Consider the following 27,704-nt stretch of genomic DNA (forward strand, 5'->3'; position numbering starts at 1 on the left):
GTGTGACCAAACATCAAAATATTAGATAAAAGACAGATTAGGGATTTCTCTCATTTCATACCTCTCAGTATAAGTTTAATTAGCTGCTAAAAAGTAGCAGACACATTATTTAAGTCGAATGGTATCACATGATGTGGAATTCAAGTCTTGAACTTTCCAGTATATGGAAGCCAGGTTTAATGTGCTGACTCAACAGATGCAATCCAGTACATCAACACATTAGGAGACAGCTATACATTTGTTCTCATATGGGATGCAAACAAACCAAACATAGCTGTACAGTTAATGACAGGTACTTGTAGTTCTCTCACTATGCAATGATTATGTGATACTCCAAGTTTCCCTGATTTCTCATTGAGAAAAGTGTAGTAATTTGCAAATAGCAGGTGGCTCGAAACAAAAGGTATTATGGAACAAATCAAAGTTCCTGACAATGACTATGGATTGGGGTTTAGCTACTCTGATTAGCAACAGTAAAGATATCGCATTGAGATCTCCACATTTGATTTCGGGATCATCTTCTGAAATGTCACCTTGTTGACTCTTAGTTGCCATTACGTTCTGTGAATTAAGGATTATGTTCAGGGTAGAACCTGATCAGAAGCTCCAAGTTTAATTTTTCCATCCTGATATTATGGCTAAATCAAGATTGTAAATATGGCTCTTTACAGTAACATTATAACCCTAACAACCAAGACAGGACTTCTTCTAAGCCATGATACTTTGGAAAATCCAAAGAGCACAAGAAAGCGCACTTGTTGAGAAAAATAAAAACCTCTACAAAAAAGTATGATGCCATGTCTCCAAAATTTCACTTTACTACTGTGGTATAGAAATTTACCATGGGTTTCTACCTTATTGTAATATTAAAATTTTTATTCTAAATCCATTATTTGTTCTGAATATGTAGAGGTTTCACATAACACATGATAAAAAAACCAAGATGATCTTCAACTTACCTTTGTTTCTTTGTTATTCTCAATGTCATGTATATCTTGTTTCCGCCCATGAAGAACATTGCTTAATGCGATCTTTTGTAAGGATTAAGTTAGTAATGAACTTCAAAGGTTGGTCAGGTAATACCTAGAGATTAATGTCTCAAGTATGTGTTCTGAGAATGACTTTTCTTACAGTAGTGTCATTTTACCAGTATAAATACCATGTTTTTTCAAACCTAAATGAAGAGAGCAAAGCAAAGTGAGGAAAACAGGCCAAGTTTAGTCTACATTATGTAAGGTAAGGTCGTGCAATCCAACTGAATCCTTAGTCCAGCAAACGCACATTGTTTTTATTTTGAGTGTTTTATTAAATATTGCTTATTTTGTTTATAACTTTTTGTTCAGTCTCTTTATTGTTTAACATAACCTTAGTTAGTAAGCATTTTAGTTACACCGTAATTCCAAATTTTGATCATATCTCCTGTATTGTGGACCTATCTTATGAAGATCACATCTATATATCACACTACCTTAATCTGTGGTATTCTTAGCCGTTTCTAGGATACAGTAATAATATTATATAAGTAAAGTAACCATCATAAGTTGGACATAACAAAAATGTTTTGCAGTTTTAAACTGAATTTTTGAATTGACTAAACTGAAGGAAGAAAGTGGACCCAAACTGACAGTGAAATTAAAACATAATGCTTTATCAAACACAAACACATACAGACAAATACAACACAACAGAATGAGAGCACTGGATGAAAGGCAGCGCTCTACTCATGATAGAGTTAATTTCATCTTAGAAAAAGATCGAGAGAACTAACTACTATAAAATAGGTCAGTTCTTTCAGAGTGTATTTGATAACCACATCAGTTAGTCAATCCATAAGTTGAAATAGGAAGCACACAGGTTCCATGTACTCCTGGACCTCTAAATGAACAACGTTACGAGAGAGCACACTAGTACAATACTAAAGACTTCTCCAACGACACTGTTTATAGGAAGGTTCATAGCCTTAAAGGGAAATGACCAATGACAATGTGTTCTTAGCACGAGAATGTGTCCGCGACATGTCGTAGCCTATCTAACTACACGTAAAATACAATGCAAACGCCGAATGTGTGCGTAAAAAATTCGAAACCTTTGGTGCACGAAATCTGCTTACCTTTCTAAACTAAAAGAGAAAACACATATGAATATTATTCTTTCAATTTTAGTTTTTGTTTCTCTTATCTTATTCCCCTTTTTGCTACTTTGTCCTTTTTCGCTATGTTCAAACTCCAATTCTCCATTTTTTTTGTAGTTCTTTATTACACTTCTATTTTTGCCGCTTCTATATTTTGTTGCCTTAGACAAATGCCTACTTCGTCTACCAGCTACGAAGTTTAATAACTTTTTGAAGAAAATAATTATGCTAATAAATTAGAAACATGTAAATCTAACAAATATATTTTCTGTTGATAAGGATATTGCAAATTTTAGTTATAGAGATAAAAGCCCAGTTGTAAAACTTTCTCTAATGTTGTACAGATTTGTAAAATGTTTCTCGGAAAAACAAAATCTCAGCAAAATTTAACTTATAGGCAATAACTAACAGCAATAAATCAAATATGCTCATATTTTGTTGACTAAAGTTTGAAGCGTACAAAGAGAAATATTTCAAGTAAATAGCTAGCTTCAGAGTATTGGAAATATAGATAACGCTAAAGTACTACAGAGGCTGAATACGTTATGTTAAAACGATTTTGAACAATATCACATCGTTACAGTGCATGTCATCACGTCCATTCACGCTCTATTTGAGGGCCGTCCATCTTGACAGTAGTTCTAAGCGTAGTTTCCATTGCAAAAGACTCTTTCCTAAGGCTTTCATGTTAAAAGCACACTACTACTCCCTGCTGCTTTCCATAATTTATATAGTGTATAAGGAAGACTGTTTCAATAGTCTGATCGCATAGAAATCAATGGCGATTTGAGTAATATGTTTCTATAAAATAGTATGGATATCTATTTTATTCTTCAATTGCTTGAGGTATGCGACAGTTGAACGAAAGGTATAACTGGAAGCCTTATCTTGGTAAGCACATACCCAGTTGGCCTTATTTCCAGTCGGAGATTTTTTATTATGTTTAGTATTGTTGCCTTTCCCACTGAAAGTTTCATGAATACTCTTCTTTTCCAAGACGCCACACTTTTCTTATCATGGCTGGAATACGACTTATTGCAGATCTCTTTCGGAATGATCTGGGTGTCTCAATTTGATCTATATTCCTTTGTTTCCAATGTGATGAAGAAAAAAGGATATTCTGCATTGGAAATTCTAAATACAGTATCTAAACTCATCTTTATGATCTATGTGTATGGCTATTCTGCGTGGAAAAGGGCTACGTACCCTTATCAAAGGTGATCAATTTTCGGTGGCATCACACAACCTACAATTGTCTAAACAATTTCTAAATATACTTCTTATGCATGCCATTCCACCACAAGTTTATTGCGACTGTGGTTGTTACATGACTCGCTGATTTGCATATTTAAAATCGTTTTAATATAACGCACCCAACCTTTTGTCGCACCCACCCCCGAGTGACATAGACTTATAACACTAAAAGGCGGATTTCGGTAATCGTGTTGGCAGATAGACAATTATGTAATTTTATACTTAACGAACAAACCATTTGTATCTTTTGAGACGAACATATTTTACCTGTTCATTTTAAATTATGTCAGCTCATTGACAATCAGGAGTAATGGTAGGCGAATCTTAGATAATATTAAGTAAGTTTTGAAGAACTGATGAAAAATATAAGCAACTAAATACTGGTTGAATGATATTCTAAACGTTTCTTAATCACTGAAAAGTTGTCGGTTTAATATATTTTTACAAAAAATCATTATTGGTTACAGCATTTTGTAGAATTCAAAATAAAAACATTTGTGTTTAAAAACTATAATTATATTAAGTTTTGAAAACTCTTACTATCATGTGATATTTATGTCATAAAAATAAGATAAATTTAAGCATAATTATATAATTTTATATCTTTCAATTCAGTCGTTTGTGTTTCATACTCTAAAATTTCCAAATTATTATGAACTGACTAACGAGTTGTGTGGAGCTTTTACTAAGTGTACGCGATGACGGGAAGAGGGTGTGAATTTCTGTAGTGTGAGAAATATATTAGAAATGCTTTCTTAGTTAATAATGACATTATATTGTTCTGTGCTTTGAGAATGATCTTTAAAACACTGCTGACTATTATTCATACGATAATAAGAATATTTGTAAGGTTAAAAGATAAATTTTTAAAGTTATATATAAATCTTGCAAATGTTGGGGATTTGTTGCTGAGATGGAAAGATCTACCCTCAGCACCAATGGATGTAGGCCTAACGTTAAGTTTCGGGAAACTACCAAAGCATTTAGGAATCATAATCAAAGAGGAGAATATTTCATATCGAGATTTAGCAAAGCTAATTGTGTGGTGCTTGACTTTGCGTATTCCTTACATTTCTGTATATGATTCTGAAGGTTAGTGAGCTCTGTTAATTCTTCCTAAATATAAAATGTATTTTAGTTTACCTGTGTAGGCCTAAAGTAAAGACTAAAGTTGTACATTTCACTTTCAGAGTTCGCTGATTAGAAGTTTATGAAATTTAAATTAAAGGAGTATTAATGTATTGTATATTATTAATCGGTTACACTGCTGTGATATGGGGTAAAATTTGAAAATAATGAAAATCTAAAAATTTGAATACTTTTGTTGGTGGTTGTGATTATTAATATTACTACTTCAGCAAGAGATTAGCAAAAGCATAACATTACATAATATTTGAGAGATAACAAGTGGCTTCTTGGTTCAAAATTGCATTCAACACCCATCTACCTATATCCAGCCCTGAGTTATTAAGTACTTATCAAGTTTTTTCCTAATCCTATTGCATCTACCACATCAGAAGGAAATCTATTCCAAAGACTGACTACCATATTACTATTATTAGAAAAATAAAATTGTGAAATTTGCAGACATCTTCTGCCCTACCACGTTTTAAATTTATGTTCCCTAGTCAACCACTCTTACTAATAAACATGAAAAAAAAAAGATGCTGCATTAATCTTATCCCATTTATAAATCTGTTTCTTAAGAAAAAAAAAAGTACCTTTACCTGTACTCGTTTGACAGCCCCTCCTAGTAGTAGCCTTCTTTTGAACCCTCACTAAAAGCCAAGTGCCTGAGTAAGGAGCCTAAGACTGAATACAATACTTCAAATGAGGCTTAGAGACATATTTACAAAATTCAACAATCTCATTTTACTTCTACATAATATTCTTGTTGATATAATGCAAAATTTTGTTTTCCCACTGGCAACCACTCTATCTGGAAGGTTTAAGAGATTGACTAAAACACTAAGATCCTTTTTTTCCATCGCACTTTTAAGTTATTCCTATCAAGGTAGTACTTACTACAGTTAGATTAACTTATTAAGGAATCCCACATGTTACCTTTCACTAAGTTTAATCAAATGATACTTCCCATTCTTTTGTGTTATTTGTCAAGTGATCCAAGTTACTCTGAAAAACAGCATCCTCCTCCTCTTCATAGCCATATACACACAAAAAACCTTAATTTCAGCAAACTTGACAAGTTTTTGACCATTCACCTATCAGTATCACTAATGTATATAAAAAGGATTAAGGGTTCCTGTACACAACCTTAACATATTTCACTTTTTAGTCCTACTAATTACTATAAACTAAACAAATAAGACACAAGGCATGTATATATTTTGAGCAAATATAATTGACTGTGTTGCAGTGAAATATTGTTACAGCAAGAAAACGTTTGAAATGACAATAAGAAAAGTTAACTCTACTAATGTTATTTGATATATACATAATAGTAAACTATTGGATAATGTGAAATATTAGCAAAAGACTCAACAGATTCTGTGACGAATAGGCCTAATCTTCATTGTAATGATTCATTTTGATGATTTCTGCAAATGAAATTACAATGTTGTGTGGCTGAGAATATATGTATTTGTGGTACTTTGGTCAGTTAGTTTTTACTTTGCAGTAATTAGTAGACCTTCACTTTCAACTCCAATCCAGTTCGACTGAACTCCATTTATTACAAACCTTTGCTTCCTCTAATCTAACCAATCCTTGGTCCTTTGAGCTAACACACAAAGCTAGTTTTCTTTGCTAATCTTTTATATGATGCTTTGTTGGAAGAATTACAAAAATCCTGGTACAATATACCAAGTCCACACCATTGCCCTCACAACATAAGAAGTTATATTTTCCAAAAAATCCAAAAGATTATCTTTAGCTGAAACCATTCTGGCTATCCAACAATTATGTAAATTTTGTTTGGCTGTGCAAAGTATATTTAATCAATTTGTCAAACTTTTACTCCCAATAATAGCACTATCTTAGTGAAAGTAACAAAACATTTGATAGCATAAGTGTAACAAACAAGGTTTTGATCTAAAAGGGAATAAAAAGAGTAATTGATTTTTATGTTTTTTCAATGAAACAGTTTAGATTATAAATGTAACAATTGATATACTTTTTGGTTCTTTAAACACATCTTAATTTCTGGACAAGAATCTTACTAACATTACACATAGTCTAACAATTAGACATTATTTTGTTTTTGAATTTTTTATAAAAGGTGTTGTGAAAAAAAAATGGCAAGAAGCTCTGTGATGAGACACTGCATTGGAAAAATGAAGTATTTTCAAAAGATTCCTCCAAATACAAAGTTTTATTCAACATTCCAGGAAAGGAACCTATGAAAATCAATAGTATGTGTCATCCATTTTAGTTTTTAATTTTAACATGTGTAGGTATTTTTACATAAGTGTCAGTAAGTTATGGTAATTACACAAAATGAACTGTTAAGTAGTGATTTAAAGTTGTGTTTAATGAAAGCTGAGGATGTAAATGTACAAGTTTTTTAATTTCGTGAATGTAACTAGTAAAGATATTTCTATCTGAGATCTTTAGTCATTATTTTTATAAATGATTATTCATAGAAACACGCACTGTGAAGTAAGGAATAAGAAAAAGCAAGCTGACAAAGTGCATTTGAAGAATGAAAGGAAGAGCAAAAGGACATAAACTGTTTAGCCCATCCTGTTTCCTCCCTTTTAACCACTCTAACCAGTAAACCAAAACTTTAGAAATAAACTTATGAAGTCTTTCATATCCATATACCCATTGAAAAGAAGTTTAAAATACATTAATAGCAACCAATTACATAGTTTATAAATTTCCACAGATAAATTATTTTGACAAAGAATAAGAATCTGGGCTTCCACAGGGTTAGTATTACTCTAGTATTGAAGTGTGCATTTCTACCCTTTCTTAAACAAATCACTTATAGGTTTGATAACACGAGCTCCAAATAGTCTGAGTCATTAGAATCATGCTACCTTTAGTTAATTGCTTCAGAATAAGCCTCTTTTTTAAACCATGTATAAATATGGTAGTCCTTTTCTGCACACTTTTTCAAGCATAACCATCCTTCCAATGTTCAAATGTACCAGTGACACTAAGCTGCTGGTGATACTCGAAGCTTTTCCTGGTTTTATTGAGTAGTCAGGTTGCTTAATACTGAAAAATGTAAAGTTGGATCCAAGGCTACAGAAACTTAAAAGAACTTGCTTGTTATGCAGGATTGAAGTATGTTTATTGAAATAAAGTGAAAATCTTTGACTCAGTGTTCAGTTGAAATTATCAGAAGTTGTCATGTATTGTTTTTTGTGTAGAAATTTATGGTTTTAAAGAAGTTACAAGATTCATGTCAATTTGTAGGAGACTAGTAAGATGTTTTTAGAGTAGTGTTTAATCTTGGCTTTCTTTTTATGGAAAATGGATGTAAAGAATGACTATCAATACAAATATGATACTTGCATTAAAGAAGTAGCTATGCAAAAAAAAAAAAGTTAAATATTTTTATTTCTACTTTTTGCTGGATTGTAGAACTAAAAGTGATGTGAAAAAATTTCTTAAATTGGTATGAAGTTTGGTATTTTTGATCAAAACAAAGTTTGTAATGATGTCTTGAATATTAAATTTATTAAGTATTAGATGTGGAAATCTAGACCTAAAATAACTTGATGTTTTTTTTTTCTTTTTTGAGATTGTTAATATTTATAATAGTTAGTTGGATGGTACAATGTATGCAGATAGTTTGTGCCGTTTGAAGCTTATGGAACAAGTATAGTAATATATGTTGCATTTATTTGGGTTGAAGTTTAAAAAATAAAGGGTCATCTCTGTTAAATATGGTAAAAGACAGTATTTTTGCATAAATGAAATAAACCAAAAAACACTACAATTAAAAGTGTACAATAATATATTAAAAACTGTAAAACTTGCATGTTTCAGCAGTACTACCCTACATTCATCAGAAGAAGACTTGGTGGTACTGCTGAAATATGTAGAATTGTCAAACAATCCTGGTGTTTTTGTTAATAAATTTAACTTGTAGTGTTTTTAGTGTATATAATTTCAGTTTTTCAATAACCTTCTGCCACCTTGCTCATTTTTATGACCATCCTAACAGTGTTAAAAAAAGGTGAAATCCATATTCCTTTTATATGAAACTGTTTAATCCATACAGATGTTAGTCCTTATTTATAATCTATTCTTACATGTGTCTTATTGATTGCAGACTTTTATATTCATGTTAGTACTAGCTTTTGTTATTTACCTACATGGGCTAACACATTGTAGTCAGTATTATAAAAATAAAAAAGAAGAGTATGAAGATATATGTTGTTAAAAACACCTGATATTTATTGATTTAACCAGTTATTCTGAAGTTAAACTCTAAATAATATGGCAAACTATATGCACAGGTGAAAGTTTTAATGATTTATTTAGGTTTAACAACAAATGGATACTCAACAATATTTGAAGCACAGGTGAATCTGCTCTCAAGAGAAAATGGTAAGAAAGAAATTATTTGTATAGCTAGGGAATTATCCAAGAAAATGAGCCAAGGATCTTTGCTTGCTTCAGACATAAGCCAGAAGACAATTAGTGCAGCTTTACAAGGTAAAAAATTATGAATTAAAAATTGTTATTTTAAGGTAGATATCTTGCTGCAATTTAAAATGACTTATTTCTATATATTAAAAACATTTGTTTTTCCAGCTTTTATGTTGCATGATTTTAAATATGTTATTGATTAAGGTGTTAGGAGCAAAGATTTGATTTATCAGGTGTCTGGATACTTGGGGCACCCAAAAATGGTACTTATCAATTTTTGGAGTGTAGTGATGCCTCCATATGTACAACTCAGATTCTGTTTGGCTGTTTTTTTAGTGTGAACAGTATTTAAGAGAAGAATATGTAAGCACAAATACATTACTGAAGATATTAATATTGTATCTTTTTCTGTATGATTTTTTTATTTTGTTAACTGACTTCAGATTCCTAAAGTCTCATTTGGAGACTGAAGAAGTTTAACAAGGAGTTGGTGGAAGTTTATTTTTCAAATGTTATTCAATGTAGAATAATTGGTGATGATTGGAAGATTGCTAGTGTGGTTTGTTAAATAAGTTCATGACTGTGTGGTAGGTAATATCAGTCAGTGAGAATAATGCTATGAAACTGCACTAAACACCTAAGTATGATTTATGGATCAGATCTTTCATTCAATATACCCACACTAATTGGGAGTATGTGTATTTATTTGTGTATCTAACCTACTGGACCTTATTAATTAACCACTTAAAGGGAACAATTTAACTTTTTTAAGTGTCACCCATGTAGATTCATCTGTTTTTTTTTGAGTGCCGAAAACATTAACACACAAAAGAAATATTGTAAGTATTTACAACAAATGTCCAACCTTATTATAGCCAGCTTCTTGTCTAGGGCTTTCCTTTGTGGTGAAAATAGCTGAAACCTAGAGCTTAGTAGGCTAACTTAGGTATAGATATGTCTTGATTTGGATCTAAGTGGTCATGAGTGTATGCCTTTATCAAATTAAGGCTATGTATCAATATGTTATGATTTATATCTGGGCCTAAATGTAATGCTTAGATTGTGTAAATCCGTAGAACTACACATAAACAGGAATCCACACTTGTGCTGTAGCAGTGATACTAAACATAAAGCATTATATAACTTAGGTCGCTAATACTGTTAATACCTTTATATATATAGGCCTTCTGATTTGCTTTATAATATGTACATTGTTTGAATGCTACAGTGTTAGATAGATATAGACCTAGATGCAGTATAAGGCAAGTAATAATTATATATATGTATTTCAGAATTGAGGGGAAAAAAAGCATTAATGTTTCATGAATATATAATTGATTACTACCATGATTACACCAACAAAGGCATCATGGCAGAACCACAGTAGAAATTAATGAAATATTTGTGAACCATACAGTTATGTTTTCCTCAATTATGTAATTATAGTTTTACCAAGTACAGATAGTTTCAAATATCAATTATATTAAATATGTATATATGCATCTAGCAACTTAGCTAGGTTGGAAAGCAGTGTGAATAAACTGTTGATTACTTACACTAATAAACAAAATATAAATACTGTTTCCATCTGTATAGGCTCCCACATGAGTTTAATAGTAAGCATGACAGCCTGGTTAACATGCCACTGGCCTGTAAATATATGTAGTGTACATATATTACTGATACATAATATTCACTTCTAAGAAATGCTAATAATAAAAAGAACTATAGGACACCAAGAGCCATTTGGTCCATGAAGGTCCTGACACTTCCCTCAATGAACAGAAAACCACTAGTTCCAGCTTCATTCTCCTAAATGTTTATCAACCCATTTCTTAAACTTCTGTGAAGTTGCAACCTCTATCACTTTAGATGACAGTTTGTTCTTCAGATTTACCATCTTTTTGGAGAAATAAACCTTTTCAACTGAGAGGTCAAAAATCTTATGACCTCTTGTTCTACTGCCCTCAGAATTCAACACGAGAAATCTGATTCAATTTATCAGTTCCCTTAACAATTTTGAATCTCTCACTTAGATCCTTCTTAGCCTGTATAATTGTAAAACAGAACAAGTTGCAAAATTGTAATCTATCCTCTTATGATAACATGTCCATACAGTAGCCTTTCTCTGGACCCTCTTCAACAATTTACTGTCCTTCCCAAGATAAGATACTCTAAGTGACATATACTTCAAGACTGATCTATGGGAAACTTTGTTAATCTGCAAATTACTTTAATGCAAACTTATTTATTTCACAGAATCTACCCTCAATTTGCAGTTATTATTAACATTAATTATTTGATATTTGTTTGTTTTCTTCAATTAGCCGTAGCACCAAACAGGTTTTTGGGGTGTGCACATCAAAAATTTTGTTGTTGTTGAGCTGCATGTTCAGGAAAACATTTTTAAATTTTGTATTATAGGTTTTATACTTTGCAGTTTTATTTTTAGTGGGTTGTACAAACTTTTAAGCTTAATACTGATATACATACAACCATTAGCAAGTAAATTTTTAGTATACAATTAAAATGATGCATTAGTTTGCTACTAGCAAGTGATGTACAACACACGAATGAGAATTGGTTGCCATTTCTATTGTCAAATTGGACATCCACCCAATTCCTTTAAATCTAGTAAGATACATGTTGGAGAGAATGGAGGTTGGTGGAGCCAGATACGAAGTGATGGTACTCGGAGATTGCACTGTCTGCTCTGATATCTACACTAAACTGAATTTATTACATATGGCTTCTTTGATATTTGTGTTTTATATTTAGTTTTGATGCTTTAGCTCTGCTTTTTTTCCTTAATTTGTGTGTGTGTATTTGTGCATATATATATATATATGAACTAAAATTGTTTTTTCCCCATCCTTAGTCCAAATCAATTATAATAATAATGGATTCCTGTCGTTTTATTTCACAAAACTTATCATTTATTTTTTTGGGAGTTATCGGGCATTTTTATTGATTGTTACATTTATGTTGCTGTTGTTAATTATGTATCATTTTTTATTTACTTTTAGTAGCAACATTGATCCTAAAATAGGCATGTCTCATTGCAAGTAACTGGATATAACTCCTATGCTGATTCAGCTGGTGTCATTTTTTTTTTTATTCCTTGTGTTTTGGATTTTCTACCTGCTGAAACTTAATATTTTGTTGTAATATAAGAGTAATACATATTTTTAGTATGGTTGTATTGTTGATACCTCTTTCTTAATGTAACAGTTTATATGAAGTTTTTCTTTTTAGATATACAAGTAATAAACATTTTGTAAATGTAAAATAATGTAAGGAAGGAAGTGCCAAAAAAGAATGCAAACAAGAATATAGGGATGATACAGCTATACATAGATCATCCCTACACGACTTTCAATATTAAAATATAATGTTACACTGTTCAATGCACAAGTACAAAATGGTTATGAGGTTGGCCAATTTGACCGGCTTCATAGCAAGAATCTTTAATAATCAAGACATGTTTTGATTCAACTTTGTTTTTCTTGTATCCAAGTCCTAGGCTCTTAGTTACATTACATTAATCCCTACCCTGACATATTAGGATAAACAAACTGCACTAATATTAAAGTGAAGTATGCATTTTACAGTGTAACATTAAATTTTTAATATTAAAAGTCATGTAGGAATAATTTATGTACAGCTGTATCATCCCTATATTCTTGTTTGCATTTCCCTCCCTACATCATTTTACATTTACAAAATGTTTTTTCCCCCTGACTATTTGATGAATGTGTGTACTGATTTTTTTTTACTCCTTCATGTTATGTATAATAAAGAAGTTGGCTTCCTAAATACATCAATTGTATAGTGTACAAAACATTGAGTATTCTACATGTTACAGTCATCTAATGTTCATCTATTATTGGCTGGTAATTCCTGTATTTAAACTCTTTTAAAGGAACACCAGATTTTTGGAAAAAAGTTAACTTCAAGGGATAATGATAGCATTGTTTACACTAGTTATTATGACTAAGTGATGACATCGTGCACTGCCCAGAAACACACAAGAGAAGACTTAGGTTTAAACTGACATTAGTGATAAAGTAGTTGTAGAGTTATCTAGACTGAAACAAGAAGAAAGATAAACAACTTAATGGGTTGATCACTTACTGGTTTGGTATCTTTGCGACAGTTTCTTGCCTTGTGGGGTAGAGAAACAAACAAAAGTGAGTGGCAATCATCTTTAGAATAAAACTGTCATTGTTAGTTTTTTTTTAGTGTGCATATTTGTATAATGCCTATTGAGTACCTTGGCCATCCCTATACATAGTCTAATGACTCTATGATACTTTCCATTACTTGGCATTTTTAACACACAATGCATTCCTTAGGATAGCCAAATTTCCTGATATATTGCTGATTTCTGTGGAATTTAAACACTGAAATAGGGCATTTAGTACTGAAATAGAACAGTGAAAAATATTTTCAGTGGTGTTTTTATTTTTTAGGCATAAATACTCAAATTTTATGATCGTTTGAAAATTGTAATTTCGGATACATTTTCCAGAAAAGTGCACCCTTTTCAAGGCTGTTTTTGTCTTTATTTTCATGATCTTCATGTTGACCTTCAAACAAGCATGGAATTCATTATGAAACACCTCCTTCAGCTGCTTGTCTTTCCTGCTCCTTTTTCTGTTTGATTTGGCTGATCTTGCATTTTATTTTCTTCTCATCAGGGAACTCTTCAATGGGGTTTGTCTCCTTTATCATTTCATATCTTTCCAGGACCACTGCATAGCATGCCTTTGATGCAGTGTTTTTATTTGCATCAAGAATATCATTGATATTTGAAAGCACATCTGGAAAATGTATACAAGTTGAAAGTTGGCCATTTGCTGCTCTTTTTTTTCTTTTGCAATGAAGGCACTGATTGCCATACGAATCTCGCTCTCAGATGGTAGATCCAATGCAGAGTGGTATTTCATTTTCAAGTTCTCAAGCTTGCGACCAGGACCATTTTTTTTATCACTTAAATTTCCATAACATCATCTATATAACGATGAATATACTTTTTTCCATAAGTTGTTCCTTGAGCAGGCCTTATTGCTCAACCTTTCTGAAAAGATTTGTAACATTTTTCAGGTTCAAGAACAAAATTACTAACCACATTACCCTCACTGATACGTTGAATAAATTCTTCGAAGATCCTCCATCCATCCAGTAGTCTCTTTGCCTTTAACACTGCAAATGTTATGGTATCATGTTGATCTGGTTGTCCTTTGCATTTATGACTTTCACAAAATGCCAGTGAGGAGAATTTCCTGTTGCAAACTGTGCAAATAGTATTATCAATGGGCACTGCAAGATCTGGAGTTTCTTTGTCATCCCCCCTTTTCTTCCATCAGAAAACATGGGCTATTGCACAAGCAAAATGAGCATTAATCAAACTTTTACAATCCTGTGTATCTGTATGGATATACCACACAATTTTCTTGGACTTGTTTTATTTAGTCATAATATTCCAACAATAAGCTTGTGCATTTGCATTATCACATTGGATAGTTACCTTTTTAATATGAGGAAAATCTTTATGCAGCTTCCAAAACTGAGAGTACACCAAAATAATCCTGCTTCGAATCCTTACTAGATATGTGATCATAATATATATATATATGTTTAAAGTCAGCCTGTTGCCTTTCCATTTGCATCATCTACATCTGGATTCACAGTAGGAAGCATTTGGACCAGTGTACCATGCCAACTCACTCCACGTTTTCCAAAATGCTCTATACTTTTTTCAGCATTGTTTGTTTTATCTTTGAAATTTCCACATGTTGATTGAGTATACAAATCAAATACCCCATGTACAACTTCATTTTGTTAAAAATATCATCATGTATATGATGATGATCTGTAAGAATTTTTTTCCTTCAAATTATCCATGAAAGCAAAGGGTATTTGACAAGTACAACAAGTTTTGTTTTGGTGAACACTACTTTTATTCAAAGCATGATTTATGCAATTGGAATCATGTTCCGAGCTATCACCACTACAGCATGCTGCTTCATTTTACAAGTTGATTCACAACCAGCATTTTGTTTCTGTACTCATCCTGTATATCTGGATCGATTTTATCAATGATAGAAACCAGACAATCAAATAAATCATTCACTAAAATCCCAGTTGCATAGTCCACAGCAGTCAAAACTTTCATATCGTTGAAAGTCAAAGCATTTATCAATTTGAAAAATGTTCTCCTACAAATTGTTCCACTAAAATGTTCACATGATCTGTACATCAATTCTGGAAACCTTTTCCAGGTGATTTTTGGCAGAGTGATCAATGCACTTCCGACTTCAACATTAGGTTCACCCCATGAAAGTAATTGCATATTTGATGGGGACAAGATGAACCTGACTGCAGCTGACATAACTGAAGTATCATATTTCACAAATGACCTTTTTACTTTTACCAAATCTTGCCCAAATGCCAACGTGCTGTAATGCTTCCACAGAGTTTGTACATCTTCCTTTCAAGAGGTTTCTCATCTGGCAGTGTGTCTTTGTACAAGGCCTCTACTTGTCTCAGTTGGAAATGATTACACAACAAAGCCATTAACACTTTTTTTTTGTATTGAACCTTCACCCAATGTCTTTTGCATTTTGCAAATGTCATGACAAAAGTTTAAGCTGGATATCATCTCCCTCTTACCAGTTAATTTTTGGTAATCAATCAGCACCATGTCCATTAGTTGATTTGGATCTGCTGGGAAAAACAGTTTTGCAAACACTACTGAAACATAGGAAACCATCTGCATGTAATATGAAATATCTTTTATTGATATTTCTTCACCAGGTGTTCTTTGTCAAATTTTGCTGCTTGAAAAATGGGAATAATATGAAGAATTAATAGAAATTGCTGTCCACAGCTTGCTCATTTTTTAATCTCATACATCTGTGGCTTGCATGAGCAAGTCTTGGTTCCCTCAATCACAGAATCTGGATGCTCAACATAATCCCATTGTGTTGCTAATCTTCTTGTTTTCTGTACCTTTGAACCAGACTGACGACCCATTTTGCATTTAATTTTCTTTTCTACACTTTTTGCCATCATGATTGCAGCCAGATTTGGAGCATTTTCCACATACTCCACACTTGGCACGTTTGCATTTGCATGTTAATGGTGCCATTTTGGCAATCTTTTACCCGAAACAAACGAATGGAAAATCCAAATCTTATCGGAATATTACAGAATATGGTAGAATTTAAGTAGGTTTAGGAAGACCCTGAATTTAGCTCCGTTACATTATGAGAGAATCAATGCAAAAAAGTTAAGCCAATTATCTTTTTTCCCAGCTTAAGTAGCCCTGTGGGACTGAGAAAAAATGTGTACCCTGGAGGTATGCATTACAGGTTAAAATGTCTTCTTTAATAGTATTTTAGGAATGATACATGTGCTGTAATTAGAAAATTTGTTTATTTGTTGTCATTAAAATGTTAATTTTTTTTTTAACTTAACTCAAAAAATACATAACTTGTTCAGATGTCACAATGATTCCTGGACTTTATTACTAAATATTATGAAATTGTTATCTTCAGTAATTTCCTGTGTACAAAGAAACATTGATAGATATAATGTTGACATACATACTTAATCACTAAGATAAACACTTTTTAATTTTTCTAAAATTATAAACAAGCTTACTAAGAAAGAGTTACAAACTCCCATATTTACTAAAAATTTGAAATTGACTTTTGTTACCAAGTTACATATATTTATGAACATTGTTTGTGATTTTTATAACATGGAATTAGATCTTTATTACTTTTAACTTGCAAGTTAAGTAATGAAAGATATTACTTGGAATTGGATTTTTTACAAAACTGTATTTCTTGAACTGATCGTTATAGCAACTAAGGGAATACCAGACCCTGAACTTGTGCTTTTATTTGGCCAAGCACAAAGCCTCTCTGGATTTATACCCTGGCAAGTTCGACTTACAGAAATAATGTAAGATAATTTTTGAAAACGTGTGGCTTATAGTTGTTGGGTTTCATTGATATTACTTGTACATCTAACTTTTTTTTTTCCTGGATCCATTATTTTTAATCATAATTGATTGTTTTTACTGTTTTGTTTAAAGACTTAAATCTTTTATTTTCTTCTTCTGATTCAGTGTTTGTTAATTGCATAAAAAATTTAATAACTCCAAAACGTTTGCATCAGAAACACTAATGTAAATTTTCTAAGGACTTCAAATCAAATTATTTTTAATTTCTACTCTAAACTATATGTGTACTGATTTTGTTTTTTTCATTATTTTCAGGTCGTTATCTTCACATCATAACTTGTACTTTAGAGAATTTCTGGACATCTTAGAGATGTACAGCTGTTGTGAACAACGTTTTGGGAAATAATTTTCTCACGTTTTATATTAAAGTCATATGTTGAAACCAGTAATTGTGAAAATTTTGTGATTATAAATCATGAGGACTGTTAATAACTTTGGACTGTGTCAGGTGAAACAGAAATCTATACAAGTAAACAATTTGTTTTCACATAATGGAGGGTTTCATGTTAGTCCTCAATAAATGATTTTCTTATGGACATAAGATTTATGTGAAATTGTCATTATCTTCCAACTACTATATTATTGGTAAGCTGTACTAGATTTACTAGCAATAAATATAAAAGGTTCATTGACACTTATTAATAGTTTTAGTTTAAATTGATTGCTGGACTTTTATCTTTAGTAAACATGTAATGACAGCTCAAGAGTAAACAGATATGTTCATTTCTGTAGAACTAACATTAAAGCTACAGTGTTTTAGAAGCATATCAATGCACGTTTTACACAATTGTTTTGATACATCTAGAACACACACCTACTGTAGATATATTATGAACAACATTTACATTACTAGAAATTCTGTAGGGCTCTTGAAAACAAACAAAAAAAAAACTGAAGCCCATAGCTTCAAGTAAATTGTTCCTATATAAAAAATGAAAGTAGAAACATATTTTGGAGGTCTAAATAAGGGGTTACGAACATAACTAACCCAGTAACATAACTAAGATCTATTTAAGAAAAACATCCACACGGTTAACATGCTTAAAGTATACTAAATCGGATGTTCATTGTCATGGTTAGTAGTGTAATTAGTTTCATTTATACTGTATACTAAGCACCCAGTAACAAAAAAAAGTAATCAAGCTTAAGTGATCATACAGGGTACTAACTGTGACAACCTTACTGTAAGTTAGCTAAAATTGATAACCATCCACCACAATTTAGTCAGATTACCTATCAACTATTCCCATATAAATAAATGTAAAAGACACAGAATAACATTAACAGGCTCTCTATCAATATGCACACACATGTACCAAGGAAATTCATGTGTTCTCAAAACAAGAAGCCTTTTAATATTATAAAACACACCCATACACAGTCATAAACTTAAGTGACTATTACAAGAACCAAAGGAAAGTGCAATAAGTAAATTCTACCCATGTTATAGCCATTTTCTCATTTGTAAAATGGCTTTGTAGTAGTATATCCCACTACTTCAAGGTAAAATTTGCTCTGGAGCTATTTTTGGGGGGAAAAAATCTACTTTATAGTATTTATGCAATGGGCAATGATCTGCATTAGTTTTCTAGGGGTGGAGGTGATTGTATCATGGATCGTGAAATAGTTTAGCTGTTCTCACATGGATAAAAACTGCATTCTTTAGAAACAAAACTGTTTGTTGAGGCAACACAAACCTCTATAAAGGAAAAATTCAAGACCACTTAACTTCTAACTGTAACTATTTCAGTGAGATGTGTGTATAGAATAAATAGCTTACAAACTATTAATTGTTAATAGGTGATTAAGTCAGCACTGTAAAACAATAATGAATTAAATATCGCAATACCGTTATTAGTCCTGGTTGTCAACTTATTGTCGTAATGGATAATGTCTGTGGTAATAGCACCCAAATGCTTTGAGGATATACCATTTATCAGACAAAATCCAACCGCTGATGCCAATCTAGTCAGCTGTGGAAGATAATAAAAAAATCAATCAAATAAGGGTAAGAAGCTGAGTGCTTACACCCACATTTCTCAGCTTCTACTGCTTTTCACTGTCTATATAACCAGTTGTGGGAAGGCAGTTACCCTTAAATTTCTTTATTTTTTTATGATTTTCCATGACTGCTGACTAGACTGACATCAGCATTTGGATTTTGTCTGATAGATGGGATATCCCCAGAGCATTTGGGTGCTATTACCGCAGACATTATCCATTATGACAACCAGGATCGATAACAGTATTGTGATATATATATATAGCCACTATCATGAACAAGGAAACATTGGATTAATCACAAAAAAAGACCATGAGAAGTTATCTTGAAAGCAGATGAGAGAGGCAAGCTATATTAAAAGCATTTCATGATGATGAACTTCATATAGAAAGAGTAAAAACTTGTTTCTCTACAGAACAAAAAAAGGATAAACTGTATGGGATTTCTAGCTGCTCTGAACAGGGAAGGGAATTTGTGAATTCAGTTTTGGACATTCTAAGACAGCAATAAGGAAAGGCACACATACTGTATATTGAGAAACATGTTTTGGATTAACAAATGCAGTGGGCTAAGCATCTTGATGTTACACCTTAGTATGAAGCAGTGTGCCACAAAATATATCCCTTTCAAAATTATCTTTGGTCATAAGGGCTTGTATGACCAGAAAGTAAAAGTGGACCACATAAACTTACAGAGCTTTGGTAAAGTGTTGGTGGAAACACTGTGGGAGTGGGAAAAACCCACCCCAGCTCCCCATGGGAAATATGGCTCTAATATGTTCATGAGGGGAAGGTGGTTCCAAGACACATTTTCTCGGGGTAGAGATACTGTAGAACACCCTCACTAGATAAGCTACAACCATACATAGTTTAAGAGAAGAATAATTTAAAATCAACGTAAAAAGAACTCTGAACTACCAATAAACCACCCTACATCTCCAAGGTCAACCCAAGATTCACTCCATTCCTCAGTTAACTGCAGGTTCGCCATGGCATTCCATAACTAGATATGTTGTACATAAAATATCACTATCAGTCAATAGAATATCCTCACATGTAAACAAACTTGTTCAACTTTGTAGAAATTCTAAAAATACAATGATGCACACCATTATATCCATTAACATACCAAACCCTGAAATAATACAAATGTTCCACAAATAGCTTAGAAATGATCATATTAGATCTTACTATCAACAATAAGAAGGCTTAGCCACAGGCTCACCTCCTATCACCAATACGTAGTAATCTCTACATGATACCCTCAAAACGACCATTCTAAAACTCTTATTTCATTCATATACATTGATGATTCATCATAATATAGCCACACAATACTAGAATTCATGAACCACCTGAACAGTCATCTAATGATATACTAACTGAAGAAGTAGAAACAAATTTTCATTCTTAAATGTAATGGTTACCAAGATATACAAAGGAAACCCACAGATAAGGATGTAAATATTTCAAACATTCAGAATGAACAAAATTTGTAGCACAGAAGATGCAAAAAGGAAAAAACAGCATTACAACCTTCCTTGAAAATGGAGGAAAATAATTACACACAAAAAAAATCATGGAAGAAAATACAGCCATATTCCTGTATGTCGACAAATATCTCTATGAAAATATGCAAATAGAATATAATCAGAACAGTATTCAGGAGCCACAAAACAACAGTATATACTAAACTATATAAAAAATCCAACAGACATCAGAAAATTTTATCCACAACATTTCTTGTGAATGTAGACTAAGACAAAAGTCAGAAACATACAAGACAAATACCAATCTTTCTAAAACAGAACATCATGTCAAGAAAGACCATAAAACAAGATGGACTAATATTATACCAATGGGATATAAATCCCATATGAGAAAAATACATCCACCTAAATGATAACGCTCTTCAAAAATATCCGACCTTTCAAAGAGTTGTTTGAAAACCCAATCAGTATGAACGAGTGGATAATACACCTGTCTTTTTAACAAGGAACTCAGGATTGAATCTTGGCTCTTGCCACCACATAATTCATCTCAGTCCTGAATATGGCAGCAGATTAAACTAATTATACTCAGGTGATTGTATAATCTACTAATCAAGACAACAACTAACAGTTAACATCTATAACTTTCCCACATTATTCAAGTTTTTCAAATTTATAATAATAAAACTTTCTATACAAACTGTATGACAGAAGTGATCATTTTAAGTATCTTTACTCATTGAAGTGTTACAAATGACTACTATTTTTTTAAGTTCAATTTCCAATGATTTGTTATAAGACAACATTTATTACGGAAAACAAAGAGCACAGTATTTTCAATAACTTGACTGTTATAATGGTTAAAAATACTGATCAGCATACACCAAATTTTCAATGAAAATTCAGATATCAAGAATTGTATTTCATTTTTCATGTGGAGAAGTTATAAAAAAAAAAAGGATAATTACATCAATTGTTACTAAAATGTACATTACATTAAATACATATGAAATTAGTATTTATAAAAAATTAAAACTTCAAGATAAAGAACAGGACAAATGAATATCTGCAGTTAAAGTAAATTAAGTGTAAATACATAAGGTAATAACATGGTGGTAGGGCGTAGGTGAGGGGACAATAACATGTTAATGAAATGTGAAATTACAAATTAAACTTCTTTTTACTGGTACCTAAGTAGATGACATGTAGCAAAGAACACCAATTATTTAAAAATATTAAGAAGTAGGAGGATCTTAGGCTTAAGATAGGTTAAGTCTTCAAACTTAACCACTTAGTTGTTGTAATATAAACTAGTTATCTTTACACCTAATGTGCAAAGATTAAAGTTTAAGAAATAATACTTCATTATATAGTGTTTTTTTTTATATAAATGTGAAGATATATCCAATTCCTATTCAAAACACATATTTAAATAGTTTTGCATGAAAAATTGGGCAAAACGAGTTTTGTTCCTGCTGGTTGGTTTTCATAATTACTTGTCACTCAATAAACTTTTTTGGAAAGAAAATACATAATCATTTCACACTTTTTTTTATATGTGCACACGCTAAGGCTTGTGATACAATAAAAAAAGAGCAATATAAAGGAGGCATTCTAAAAGCAACAATTTCCTTCACCACTGCCTAACACTTTTTGCTTCACTTCCAATAAAATATAAAGCTTTTGATACCATAAATTTAAGAATGACAATTTGGTCTATTTTGGCACAGAACTTATTATTTTGTAACATTATTCATTTAAAATATGCTATGTTTATTAAACTGTACAAAATGTAAAGTTTACTGCAAAACAAATAGTGGTTATAAAAAAGGGTGTTTATTGCAAATGTACACAAAAAAGAGAACGTGAAGAAAATGATAGAAAGGGACACTGGTCATTCAACATCACCATTCTGACTTATGCACTACGAACCAGGTTCTGAAAAGCAGCCAATGACGTCATCTTGGTGGCATTATTTACAGGAAATACTGCATTTATTCCTCAAAGTATTTCTTCTCTGTTGCATTTCTTCAAACTGAAAGATAACAGGATTCACTTTGATAAACATATTAATGGAGTAGGGGGGGGGAGAGAATCCTGAACCTTCACAATCACAAAACTCTTCTACATATTTTTTTTTACAAAATAATTTTATTTACATCTTATTCAAATTTTGTGAGTATACTGTATATTCTTACTTTTATAGTAGGCTTACAATGTACCCAACTATTACACTTTTTTTTTTTCAGAAAAACTCTATTACAAGTTTTAGTTTCAAGATGTAAATAAAGAGTAATGAATGTGTAAGATCATTAGGATGAATATGGTCTGACAGAGTCAATAAGTAAGTTATACCTGAAAATTGTTTCCACAATTTCAATTTATATGTATTTGTTGTGGTTAAAAACACAACACACACAAACCCTTCCCAGTGGAGCCTATAACACTGTAGAAAAATGGATTCTACAGTTTATAAAGAACTCAATCCTCCCCATCTTTACAAAAGAAAGTAACACAGAAGAGAGACAACACAAAATAGCAAAGTTTGACATTTTTAAATAAACAGGTATCAAACTGGTCACAATTAGAATGAAAATCCTGAAAAAATTTAGATACAAAGTTTAGAGCACTACAAAGATACAGTTTGGTTAGTTTTCCATCAAAAAACCATTAAGCAATTTCAATATTCTTTAACAAGACCTTAATTTAACCTACTAGCCAAAATCTGCAAGTTAATTTGATATTTACTGACAAAAAAATCAGCCAATTACCCCCCCCCCCATATCATACAATTCCTCCATTGACTTCTTGCATTTGTGTACTGGACTGTAAACTCCCCAGTACTGTGTTGGACCTAGGCCTGATGGGTTAGTGATTTAACAAGAAATATATAAATAAAACAATAATAATGTTCAGTATGTTGAGCACCACTATAGGTTTCTTTCCAATATTCAGGCAATGCTATAAAAGTCTTTCTGTACTAACCGTCCCCAATTTTGAGCCAATATACTAGAGGAAAGTCAAGCTAGTCAGCAGCACCAACTGCCAACTATTGAACTACTCTATTTGAATAGTAGAACTTTTCTGTCACTCTTATCATGACCCCAAAGTACAGAGTGCAATTCTGAGGCAATGAGACACAAATCATTACCAATGGATTCACAGTCTAGCATACTAATCATTAGGCTATGCTTGGCCAATACTATCACTGGAATAACCTTAACTGTTAATTTCTCTTTCTTGCCTTTAAATCTACTCTAACAACTCATATTCACCCAAATGCAAAACAGTGAACTTCCTAATGAAATTTAAACAGTAACTTATAGATAAAAGCTCTTCAGTTGTATTGGATCCTGACAATGAACTTTGATAAAGTTTTACAGAAGAGGCTGTCACGTGTTGTAGACACAACTTTAGCTTTTGAAATTCTTTTAATTGAAATGCTAAAGTTTGCCACTTTTTTTTTGTAGTTGAATCTGATCAATCAGTTGTATGGCCAATACTGAACACTGGTTAATGGGTACTTTCCCAATTGCCACAAAATTTACTGATCTGTAAACATAAAAGTCTCTATTCTTTCTTGAGATACTAATTTTCAACAGAAAGGTGTGCACCTTAAATAATTTATGAAAATAGTATGTCACTTGCAATGCCTGTAGGTGAAAAATCTTACTTCTAAATAAAGACCGGAAAGGTGTCATTATTTTTCAGGTATCAAATTTATCACAAAGAAAATGGCTGTATAGGAATTTAATTTTTTAAGATCTGTTGCTCCTACAATTTACAAAACATTTTACAGTTAAATGAAAAAATTGTGTTATAAGTTTATACACATTTCTAGTCAGTAGAAAGCCTACTGTTCCACCAATATCTCAAATATATACTCCAGTGCTTGTTCTTTTACAGAAACACAAAGCTTTTAAAATATTTTCATTCAATTATTTTTGTTATAACAATATCTCCACACCATCTTTGAAAACATTTGAACAGTTAAGTAGCTATATATATTTACGACAGTAAAGAATGGACAAAACACACATAACCAGAATGATTTTACTCACTTGAATGTTTGTGCTAAACAAAGTTGCACGTATTAGTACTTTCTTTCGAATGAAATCATTTGAATATTAATTTAAATCTTCAAAAAACAATTAAGCAATATTTTGACAGAGAAAGTCAAATTAAAAAATGGAGGTCTATTTTGTTACTACTTTTGTTTGACTAAAAGCACCTTTTACAAAGGTACAATACCCTACAACCCTACAGGGCATTGTATTTTTGTGTTAACTTGATTTTTTTGAATCTGCATGTTTTTTTAACATTATGAAAGCATGTTTTCAAAGGTGTTTTTTAAAGATTATAAAAAGTGTAAGCTATACCAAATGATTTGAATTATAAAAGCCAATTATCACACAGTCCAGTTTTTGTTGAATAACATAGACAAAAACATATCAAAATATTTAATATACATGTTATAATACTTGACCTACTGTGTCAATCATTTCAAATTGCACTTTACAAAAATGGGTATTGCACAGTTAGTAAGATCACCCCCAGTTTATACAACATTCCAAAAATACTACCTGCTTTTGATCGTATAACTGGTAACGAATCTGTGTGCAGAACTTTTTCTTTAACAAACATAGGCTATGAAGTTATATAAGATACCTTTTATTATATTAAACTGTATGTTATTTAATATATTACTAGTCTTTTTTAAAAAACTAGTGTGTATATGTGCACTGAGTTCACAGTTTAACTGGTTGTATTCATACTCTTGTTTTTTGAACAATGATATATTCTAGCTTTATTAACTCTCAAAGCCCATGTGCATTGAATCAATATAACTTTTGTATGGTTTGTTTTACTGCATAGCAGAAAAAACTACTGGATGAAATAGTTTTAAATTTTAGATTAAACTTTTTTAGGTAGCTTCTGTAAATACAATATTTAATTTTTATATGTGATATTTGTAGGAATTCTCAACATTGAAAATTTTAAAATATTTCAGTGTGATATGTTTTAAGAAACAACTAAAAATGCTTACTTTTGTTGTAGATATTAATTTCTGAATTGTATGTGTTTCTACATTCTTCTAAATTTTTCCTATAAAGTTTTTATTTTATAAAACCATAAAATATATTTTTGATTTGAAAAATAGAAAATGTATTTTGACTTTTGTTATGATCACTGGTGTATAATAATATTTTTTTTACCATACTAAGATTATCAACAAGCCAACTATTTTTTTAAAATTGTTAATTACAAGGTTTCATTTAATAAATGTAATAAGTTTTAAAACTATTTTATATTAATTTATATGTACATATATTTTAAGTTCTTTGCCCATTCAAGCAATTCCTTATACTAATAGGTATATGTAAACATGTTCTCAAAACTGCCTTGTTGATGACAAATAACTTAACATGGTCATGTGCAAAATGATTTAACTAAGACTACCTAATCTTCAAACATATTGTTGGTTTGAACTTATTTTATAGTCACTATGAGGAAAACCTATACACTGGGATGAGTAAAGTGAAGAAAAAGTGTCATTGGCCACTATTCAGTTCTTCACATTATATAGCCACATGATAACAGATATAATAAATAAACTCGAAGACTAAGTTCAAGGAAGGTCCAGTTTAATCTACACTTTGATCAACACGTGTTATTGGGTTATACTAGTTACGGAGAATTCCACTTGTGTTCAGGCTTATTGATAAGGAGTGGAATTCTTTTAAACTAGTATTACCCAATAACACACTTTGATCAAAGTGTAGATTGAACTGGACCTCCCTTGAACTTAGACTACGATATTAAACAATTTTTGGAATACTAAGTTTATTTATTATAACTCATCTTGTTCCATGAAAAACATTTATTTTCCTATCACACTGTAACATTATAATTCAAACAAAGTATAAAATGATAATGCAAGCTATTTAAAAAAAGATAAAAATCAGGACTTCAATTTTGGTGGAAATGTTTCACAAAAATCTTTATTTACAGTAACATATCACTAAACTAAGCTTGTTTCACTTTGTTATGATATCTATGTGAAGCTCCACTGAATTGGAAACCACAATGGTTTATAAAGTTGAAAGGAACATACAAAAAGAGCTTTCATAATGCATTTAGATCAGTAGCATAAGGTTTCTCAATGTTGAGATACAGGAAATTACATCCTACAATGAAAAGCATGGTAGTGGATCAGTGATTAGCTAAAATTAATGACACTACACTTGTAATGAAGTTACAAGGTCTAATTAACACATTTTTATCCAAAACTCATGGTTCATACTGAATTGCTCAGATCAATTTCAAGCACTTTTCAAGGACCTTCTAAGCATTCTCAGGATATTTTTCAATCACTTTCTGGAAGCTAAAAATCCACATGAAAATCAGTTGGATTCCAATGAAATTTTTATAAAATTCCTACTTATTTGTCCAACATGTGAATGTGGACTAAAAAGAAAAGAAATACTTTTTATTGCACTCAATTCCACAACATGCATTAAATATATATACTGCTATTATAATATTTTCAAGTACTTTTGCAAAACAAGGCCCCTTTTTAAGCACTTTCAAGCCCTTGAAATTCCATTCTCAATTTCAAGGATGCATATGCACCCTGAAAACTATACTGAATGACTTCCTAAGGGGCTATTAGCACCATATTATGCCCAGAACAATTTTTAGAAAGTTCACAAACATTAGTGTTTTTGTTGGGAGCATGCTGAAACCAATCAAATATCAAAATTTGTGATTTAAAATATCTATTATGTATAAAAGTAAATAAAACATGTTTTTGAATACATTTTAACTTTTAAGGTTCTTTGCTTTTTATTAAAGTATAGAAGAACAAGTACAATATTATTTTCTATAATTTTGTTTTAAATCAGTGGAGCAAGTTTGCTCTTGAGGCAGGGCAGGATGCACACATCCAGGCATGATAGCAGTTGATATCTTAAACATTTAAGGTTAATTAAAACTACCTTCTACCATTTAAACATTTCCCAATATCATAAGTGAAAATCCATTACATTTAGAATAAATCCTCACAATAAAAAAAAAAGAGAGCTTGAACACCACTAATGTTATAGCTTGGTATTTTCGATGATGAGGAACCCACTTTGAGACTAATAATGGTTGGAGACGGCCTTTATTGGTGATTTAAAAAAAAATTTATTATAATTTTATATTAATAATAATATTATCTGTTAAT

At 31.4% G+C, this 27,704-nt stretch overlaps 2 protein-coding genes across 4 annotated transcripts in view; one reads left to right on the top strand and one right to left on the bottom strand.

The window, feature by feature from the left end:
- The first annotated feature begins 4,068 nt into the window (after nt 1–4,068).
- On the top strand, nt 4,069–18,028 carry LOC106458647 (dehydrodolichyl diphosphate synthase complex subunit nus1-like). The gene is made up of 5 exons (XM_013918173.2): nt 4,069–4,477; nt 6,624–6,756; nt 8,843–9,016; nt 16,825–16,924; nt 17,241–18,028. The coding sequence occupies exons 2-5, from the start codon at nt 6,744–6,746 to the stop codon at nt 17,329–17,331; spliced, it is 378 nt and encodes a 125-aa protein (XP_013773627.1). The 5' UTR covers nt 4,069–4,477; nt 6,624–6,743; the 3' UTR covers nt 17,332–18,028.
- Nucleotides 18,029–22,290: 4,262 nt separating this feature from the next.
- Nucleotides 22,291–27,704, bottom strand: part of LOC106458649 (arginine/serine-rich protein PNISR-like) — a 31,406-nt gene continuing 25,992 nt past the window's right edge. For all 3 annotated transcript variants that reach the window (XM_013918176.2, XM_013918175.2, XM_013918178.2), the window contains one exon: nt 22,291–22,511. The gene's annotated coding sequence lies outside the window, so the exon portion shown is untranslated. The remainder of the gene's footprint in view (nt 22,512–27,704) is intronic.

The sequence above is a fragment of the Limulus polyphemus genome, unplaced genomic scaffold, assembly GCF_000517525.1.
Source record: "Limulus polyphemus unplaced genomic scaffold, Limulus_polyphemus-2.1.2 Scaffold496, whole genome shotgun sequence".
Lineage (NCBI taxonomy): Eukaryota > Metazoa > Arthropoda > Merostomata > Xiphosura > Limulidae > Limulus > Limulus polyphemus.

What these genes read in the sequence shown, in the direction of transcription:
- LOC106458647 (XM_013918173.2), top strand. An exon ending in AATTAGTGCAGCTTTACAAG is followed by an intron (nt 9,017 to 16,824) that starts GTAAAAAATTAT and finishes TGATCGTTATAG; the next exon opens with CAACTAAGGGAATACCAGAC. An exon ending in GTTCGACTTACAGAAATAAT is followed by an intron (nt 16,925 to 17,240) that starts GTAAGATAATTT and finishes CATTATTTTCAG; the next exon opens with GTCGTTATCTTCACATCATA.